The sequence below is a fragment of the Coregonus lavaretus genome, assembly GCF_964263955.1.
Source record: "Coregonus lavaretus genome assembly, contig: HAP1_SCAFFOLD_5270, whole genome shotgun sequence".
Taxonomy (NCBI): Eukaryota; Metazoa; Chordata; class Actinopteri; order Salmoniformes; family Salmonidae; genus Coregonus; species Coregonus lavaretus.
The window spans coordinates 27,115-35,788 of record NW_028160998.1 but is presented as its reverse complement, the minus strand read 5'-3'; the positions used below and the strand labels follow the sequence as shown (position 1 = coordinate 35,788).

General features: G+C 44.4%; 1 protein-coding gene across 1 annotated transcript; it reads right to left on the bottom strand.

Annotated features, from left to right (window-relative positions):
* Positions 1-4,739: 4,739 nt before the first annotated feature.
* Positions 4,740-8,395, bottom strand: LOC311121228 (mothers against decapentaplegic homolog 6-like; the record flags this gene model as incomplete). Its single annotated transcript, XM_084195740.1, has 3 exons — positions 6,836-8,395; positions 5,343-5,399; positions 4,740-4,826 (listed from the first exon to the last, which is right to left on the bottom strand). Coding segments are annotated over exons 1-3 (928 nt in total), but the record flags the coding sequence as incomplete, so codon positions are not given.
* Positions 8,396-8,674: the final 279 nt, after the last annotated feature.

The following is an 8,674-nucleotide window of genomic DNA, read 5'->3' as shown; positions in this document are numbered from 1 at the left end:
CAAAACAAATATAGTTACCTTTGTGAAACAACGTCGAAAGGGGCTACCCTGCTAATTTGCCTATTCTTAGATGGTGACCCGTTACCTTGGGTAGAAAAAAAAAGAGTTGAGCTGGTATGCTTTGCTTATGTCTCTAGTCTCCACATCAAGTTCTAAGGATCTCTTCCTTGATAGTAATCTTGTGTAGAGTGCTGAGTTAGCCTGTGTCTTGGTAGAACCCCTATGAGAGTCCTCAGCGCCGATGTTATCTCCACCAAGTCAGACGGACATTCCTGAGAGTCTCACACAAGGCACAGCCCTGGCTTTCCCATGAATGAGACCTTAACGACAAACAGGCCTGTGACACGCGGTTTACCCTGTGTTATTTACAGACCTCAGACCGAAGGTGGAGATAGCTAGCTCGCTAGCCGGCCCCCTAAAAGCCCTAAAAGCTTCCAGTTGACATTTCTATTTGTAAAGCAAGGGACATTTTGCCGTCTGTTTTCGGGGTATGTTAACTGATGGAATGATAAAGGTCTGTACAGAAGGTATGCACCACACCCTGCCTGCTGCAAGGCTTTCAAAGCAACAGAACTGTTTTCAGATTAATAAGGAGAGGAGATGATAGATTATCCAATCAGATCCTTATTTTATTTTTTCACCGTAAATCACAACCTTTTGCGAATGTAGTCAAACTGAACATTTTCAGATTATAAAGACAAGTTATTTTACAATAATCTAATCCATAGAGTTAAACTAAACTGAGGCTAATTTAAAAAAATGTTATGGATAGGCTGATTTAATTTTACCTTTAAACTTTGAGGTATGAAAACATTTGTATGTGCCTGCTACACTCCTTCCTTATTCCCCCCTCCTGTCATTTTATCCAGCATGGGGGCAGGGCAGTGAAGGGACCACACACACGACCTTTGGTAAATTGATCTTTCCATTTCCACTCAACTCTCCTGGCCAACAATAGGAGAAGCCCTCCTTTAGCTATCTCTGGGTCACTGGCTCTGTGTGCCTACTACAAATTACAACCAACATCAACCAACATGGATTGACAGGACTGAATGCACTCACTTTGAATCAGAAATGGCAACCTCTCCCTCTCCCCACAAAACTCCACTTTCAGCAGATTCAGAAGTAAGCTAAAAGTGTTGGAGTTTGTGGAACCAACAGTAGATAGGGAATGTGCAATGGATGATTCCTGTAAACAGTAACAAGAGAACGAAACATTTGGGGAATAAAGAGTTTGGGACGACACACAACACACTAACTAGGTGAACGACTGTGGAGGCTCATGGCGGGGGCTTTCAGGGCTGTTTCCATTGGCTATAAACAAACAGTCGGGCTCTAGAGAAGTTGGACATAACGTTAGTTCACCTTTCAACACCCCACGAGCTGGGCAGGGGAGTTTGATGGAGTGAGTCTGCAGTCTCTCTCTGCACTACAAGGACCCCCAGCGTAAACAAACAGCACTCGGGTTTCAACCAGGGGGGACTGTTTCCTGCTTCAGCCAGCCCTGCTAGCCAGTCCCCCAAAGCCCCTCTCACCAGAGCTCTGCTCCACTCTGCTTTCCAAAATGCCAACCCCCTTCCACTGCTCAATTACCCAGAGGAATGGAGGGATTTGAGGGAAGAGAGAGGTAGTTGGAGAGGGGGATGGGGAGAGAGAGGGAGTGGGAGAGCACGTAGGGATCTTGTTGCAAGTTTTCATCTGACCGAAATATTTTGCAGGGGAGAAACAAGAGCAGGGAGAGAGAGAGAGAGAGAGAGAGAGAGAGAGAGAGAGAGAGAGAGAGAGAGAGAGAGAGAGAGAGAGAGAGAGAGAGAGAGAGAGAGAGAGAGTGAGAACATAGCTACATTGCTGTGGCATCTAGATTGTGGGAGACCCCCTCCCTCCGACTTTCACAATAGGAGCTTTATGCGGCCCCGTCTTTGGTTGTCTTAATAGCCATTCAACAGAGGGAGTAAAGCACAACATAATAACTTAATTAACTGCAGAGTTTGCCCATTTATGCAAACATACAGACGGGGGGCCAATATACCTTAGGCTAGGAGTGTGTGTTTGGGCTGACATACTCAAGAGACTAACTGTTAACCCGTTCTAGTTTGGAGGTGAACTGATGTCCGATTACACAATCCACATAGGTAGGTGATGAAACATGGGCGAACTCCAGTGAAATATAATTTCAGAAATACGCTATTCATTGTATACAATTTACTGGTTGCGTTGACTTTTGAAAAAAAAAAACATTTGTGGGACTTTTTAAAGGGAAAAGTAAAAGTATAGTGGAAGTATTCCTGAGGCCCCTAATGTTAGGTTTCATCATCTGGACCTCATTTCCATAGATGGCAACAGGCAGCTAAGCTGCTTCTCTGGTCGCTGATGATGTGTCACCGAAAAGCAAGATGTCCTCCAGTCTTAGTAATGAGAGTAGACTGAGTCACCAACATGGTGCTATCAAAGTTGGGGTTACTGGTAAAAAAATTGATTAAACCCCTGTTTTGTTTATCTACAGAAACTAGTCTTTTAAAGAGTAAACTTCACAGCGCTGACTTCAATGGCTAACAGAACAATGCAAATACAATCCTGGGGTAACTGTGATCAAATCTCACAACGACAATCCCTCCCATACCATAAGATGAGTCCAAAATAGCTTTAAATGCAGTATAAATATTTTTGCAGTTATGCGAAATAACTGTAGTTATTTAGTTCTCAATTGGAGTTACTTTATTTGTCAATAACATGAGCACGTCCATGAATACATGTATAGTGGTCAACAACTGTCAAGGCCAATAAATAACAAGCAACCCCACCTCATAAACAAGGCATTCTGGGAATTGGGTTTCCACTTTCCAGCCCCCATGCTCCTTGTCTGCATTGACCCTGATTTACAGCTCATAACGTGTTGATACTTGCACTCTTTACTCCTCTTTACCTTTAGAGGGAGCCCTACTCCAGTGCTCTATACTCCTCTTTACCTTTAGAGGGAGCCCTACTCCAGTGCTCTATACTCCTCTTTACCTTTAGGGGAGCCCTACTCCAGTGCTCTATACTCCTCTTTACCTTTAGGAGGAGCCCTACTCCAGTGCTCTATACTCCTCTTTACCTTTAGAGGGAGCCCTACTCCAGTGCTCTATACTTGTCTTTACCTTTAGAGGGAGCACTACGCCAGTGCTCTATACTCCTCTTTACCTTTAGGAGGAGCCCTACTCCAGTGCTCTATATTCCTCTTTACCTTTAGGAGGAGCCCTACTCCAGTGCTCTATACTTGTCTTTACCTTTAGAGGGAGCCCTACTCCAGTGCTCTATATTCCTCTTTACCTTTAGTGGGAGCCCTACTCCAGTGTTCTATACTCCTCTTTACCTTTAGGGGGAGCCCTACTCCAGTGCTCTATACTCCTCTTTACCTTTAGAGGGAGCCCTACTCCAGTGCTCTATATTCCTCTTTACCTTTAGAGGGAGCCCTACTCCAGTGCTCTATACTCCTCTTTAACTTTAGGAGGAGCCCTACTCCAGTGTTCTATACTCCTCTTTACCTTTAGGAGGAGCCCTACTCCAGTGCTCTATACTCCTCTTTACCTTTAGAGGGAGCCCTACTCCAGTGCTCTATATTCCTCTTTACCTTTAGGAGGAGCCCTACTCCAGTGCTCTATACTCCTCTTTACCTTTAGAGGGAGCCCTACTCCAGTGTTCTATACTCCTCTTTACCTTTAGGAGGAGCCCTACTCCAGTGCTCTATACTCCTCTTTACCTTTAGGAGGAGCCCTACTTCAGTGCTCTATACTCCTCTTTACCTTTAGGGGAGCCCTACTCCAGTGCTCTATCCTCCTCTTTACCTTTAGGGGGAGCCCTACTCCAGTGCTCAATACTCCTCTTTACCTTTAGGGGAGCCCTACTCCAGTGCTCTATCCTCCTCTTTACCTTTAGGGGGAGCCCTACTCCAGTGCTCTATACTCCTCTTTACCTTTAGGGGGAGCCCTACTCCAGTGCTCTATACTCCTCTTTACCTTTAGGGGGAGCCCTACTCCAGTGCTCTATACTCCTCTTTACCTTTAGGGGGAGCCCTACTCCAGTGCTCTATACTCCTCTTTACCTTTAGGGGGAGCCCTACTCCAGCGCTCATACTAATAAGAATTGGGTTGGATGCTTTCAGGGCAGGGACACTGTAGCAAAATGTTTCGCGACGGAAAACTGAAAGTATAATTTCTTATTGGACGATTTCAGTCAGTCCCTCCCTGTTTCAGTCTGGTTTCATCCATTTGGTGCCTAATGAACGCAGTAGACAACGAAAGGAAAATCAGCGCTCTAATGGCTCCGGTGCAATCATTTATTTAACCACAGTTTGGACAGCTAAGCTGCCTCCATCAGGGCTTCATCTGAATACATGGCAACTGTACTCACACCCCTAGCAGATCTCTCTATCAGTAACACACTACTTCCCTATTGGATCGGAATGATTGGTTAGAAGTGAACTCTGCAAAAAATAGTGCACAGCACAGCACAAACCAAACTAGACGTAAAGTAAAATCCACATCATCTACTACTGTACTCCAACAGTATATCAACCAATACTACAACCCCATCCCAAACAAACAATAAAGGAATGAAATAAGTGTATTTTGTGTTAAACTCTGTCACTCTTTCTATCAATGGACTGAATGCTAAATCAATAGCCCTCAATGCTAATGTTGGCCTAGCATTCTGTGTTAATAAGTCTGGAGCACTGATGCTCGTTGACAGTAGCGTCTCACCTGAGAAGAGTCTTGGCGCGACGTCGGGGGAGTGGGGGGCCACAGTTTCAGTGTACGACAGTGTTGAAAGTGTTGAATCTGATAGATCTGCAAAGGATAGAACATGACAGAGGAGTGAAATCAAGAACAGTACTCCATTGAAACGATTGTAACCATTGACTTCAGCATTAACTACTGTCCAGAGGGTGTCGTGTTGTGCCTTACTATGATGCCATGTTCCTCAAAGAGAGGAACATGAATTTCAAGCAGGAGAACGCATGTGAATGCAGGAATAATGTACTGGCACATGACTAACTTTGAGGTAAATGACCCTACATTACAGCTCCGGTAACACTTAATTTCCCAGCACAGAATATAAGGGGTATTACCATGGTAATGAAGTGGGAACAAGGTGTAATTACTTACACTTTTTCACAACCATATAAATGTTCTATTAATAAATATATAATTATTTTCATTTATTTTTTATTTAAAAAAACTGTGCTGGGAAGTAAAAATGCTACCAAAACCCCATTAGAGTGAACCCCCCCTGTGAGCTTAGCAGATATCTCTGATTGGTTTACTGTTGATGAGGAGGAGCATAATGATTGCTGCCTGACTTACCCAGTGGCTTGTGTTCATCTGAGGGAGATAGTCGGGAGTAGGGGGGTGGTGGTGATTCTGAAATACAAAAAATATGTGTGTTAGATGCTTGGTACTGTGTAGAAGTTCATGTTGATTAGGGCAGCGATGTCCAATTTTATCCGCAAAGGGCAGTGTGGATGCAGGCTTTTGATCCAGCCAAAGCAATCGATCATGTTACAGTATCTGTTACTACACTAAATAATAAGGAACATGGATTACAGGGAAAACTAAAAACAGACAACAATCTGTATATGTCTGTAAAAAAGAAGTGGTGGATGGGCAGATCAACACACTATTCTTCAGACAGAATTGAGAATAAAATATGAAACATTCACAACTCTGTTGAATAAGCACTTCTAATAGGTTATAACTAAAAACGTAATTACATTACCCATAACATATGTTTTGAGATCCTATTTAAACGGCTACAAAAATAAAGAATACAAAAGAAAAGTAGGCTACATGTTGTCAACAGGCATTGTCCATACATAAAACCAAGAAAGCTAATGGTGAACTGTCGAAATAGTTCTCTGGGAGAGAGAAACAGGCCATGGGAACAGAGTGGATATAATGGCTGCGGGTTCTTTAAGAGTGGAGGCAGTAATTGCCGGAGTACTCAGTCAGTGAGATACCCAGCTAGTCAGTCTGGCGCCAGCAGTATGCAAACTGTATATTATCACCACTCCTTCACCTAAATAGCAAGAGGGGGACCTCCTAGGGAAGGAAAAACAACCTTTCAAAGCGCTACTTCAGAGCGATCTTCAAATGGATAACGTCAAAACTAAACAAATGAATATAATTGATATCATGAACTAAAACATTGAAATGGAGGAATGTGTTGTCGAGTGCTTAGCAGAGAAAATATTTGCTGCAAATACATTATAACTCAAGCTCTCCCTTTCTCTCCCTCTCTCTCTCTGTGTGAGTGTGTGTGGCAATGTTGTTTTTGAGGGATAGTAGGCTAGTTACACTTCCAACAGTTGGAATTCAGTTGCGGTAATCATAAGATTCGCGAGAAAATGTTAACTCCCGCGCATTGGCTAAGCAACCAAACATTTACAACAATGCACATCAACAAAACTTCAAGGATCCAGGCATGTCTCACTTAATCGCAGAGAAGTATAACCCTGTTATAATTAATTGGCTTTGTGACTGTAAACGCGTTTTAATTTCACCTCACATTAGGTGGACACCTTCTTTTGAGTGTTTAGCGCAACCTGGCCTTCTAATGAGTCCCATCTTTCACCATCCTCCAAACTTCAGGTAGGCTGTGGGCCTACCTTTTGGGCCTCGCTATTTGAGCATTGACACGCAGTGCTTGGTTATCAAGTTTGAAAAGCATTTATAAGTGTTGCCTCACTGTGCGCACCTGTGCGCAAACCTATCCAAACATAGACCTTCAATTTATACAGACTTGATTTGTGTAGAATGGGGTAAAAGTGTGTGATTGTAACCAATCTCAGTTGTCCTACCTGGCCCACACAAGAGACTGTAGTGATAGGGGTTACAGCACACCGTTTCACTGCTGTCCAATGCCCCGAAGCTTTGACAGTGGCACAGCGCTTTGAGTTGAGTCGAGTGGTGCAGGTCAGTCCATCGGTAGAGTTTACAGAGCAGAAACGGGGGAGATGCCGAGTAGCCACCTAAACGCAGCTCCGTCTGGGGTACCAGAACACAGTCACTGGGCATCCCTCCTTTCGACTCCACCGCCTCCAACAAGGCATCCAGCGGTTTCTCCTTGAGTCTTTTCAAAAGAGCATAGGTAACGTTCTTGAGTTCTTGCTCGTCCATCGAGCCAGTGTTCCCCTCCCGTCCCGCGAGGATACCTCCATCGCGGGGACTAGAGTTTCGAATACCCCGGGTCAAGACGGGGCTCCGAGGTCTAGGGTCCCTGTCTCGAAACAAACAGCAAGTAACCGTTCTACTGTCATTCTCGTGTTCTGGCTGAGAGCCTCGGTGATGGGGGACGGGGACACACATGGCATCCCCCTGACCATGGTCCGAATTGTCCCCCGGCGCCGACTCTGCGCTGTCCGTGAGGTCTGTGTTGCACACTTCGTCGAAAGTTCCCAGAGATGGCGAGGCACGGGTCACCGACCCGAGCTCCGTTTTGGGAATTTTTTCTGGGTTACTGCCACACGAACCGTTCCGAAACCCCTCGCTTCGTTTGCTTCTCCCATCTCCCCCGTCTCTGTCTGGGACTAAACGGCTTCTCCAGAGTCGCCGTACAAGACCTGAGCGTTTCGACCTGAACATACGACAATTTAGACCGTTTTGGATGTGTCGTATTGTTCCCGTCCAGGTCTGCGAGGATTCCACATGGATTTATGGTCTCCGCACAACATTAAGGTTTTGTAAACGGCGCGCACTACATGCGCAGCCGGGGGTCGTAGATTTATGACTAACTCGCAGCATTAGAATGTAATTTACGGTTGTATGTTGCATTAAACAAAGTCAAATGTAACGAGATTACACAGCTAAACAGAATGCGACATACATGCATTTACTGGACTGTTATTTCCTATAACCATATAGCCTACCAACTCAATGAAAACGTTTGTCTTTACAGAGAGGCTACACAAATCCCAAAGACTATCTTCCCAGCAGCAATTCCTAGGCTATACCATAATTATTCCTCCAATAACTAGGCTATAGCTACCACATGAAACGACAGCAAAAGTTTTTTTTTCTTGGACTTTGAGCACCCTTAGTTAAATCCTTCGCTTTAGAATCCTTCTGACGGCACATCGATGGAGTTGCTTTACCACGAAATAATCCCAAATAATCCTTGCCGCATTCAGATTCCCATGTTATTTTCCTCCGTAGTATACAATAATCCGTTAGCAAACCCGAAATAAAAAGTTTACATGGAGCTTTTATGCTGCTCAAACACACGGATGCAGATGTAGCTCCTCCGATTCAATGCTCAGAAGTGGTTTAAAGGAAAATTGGAATTACTTCACTGCCAGTCTCACTCTCTGCTATTCTTTTTCGGATACACTCGTCCGTACACACACTGGGGCCCCAGGAAAGCTCTGGAGCCATTGGTTGATTCCCATCATGTGCCAGTCTAGACACTTTGGCGGCTGTGAGCCGCACTGATTGTTGCGCAAACATGGTTTCAAGTTTCTTAACTCTTAAAGGCGCAACATCCACCTTTCTTCTGTCAAACTTTCAGCTCTTCCCACGAACTTTATACCACATTGAACATGTTTACTAACCTACCAAAAGATCAATGCACACGTTTATCTTAGGGAAACACTTAATGCTTAGTTACAGAAACTCGCCCATTCAGTAACATACTGTATGGA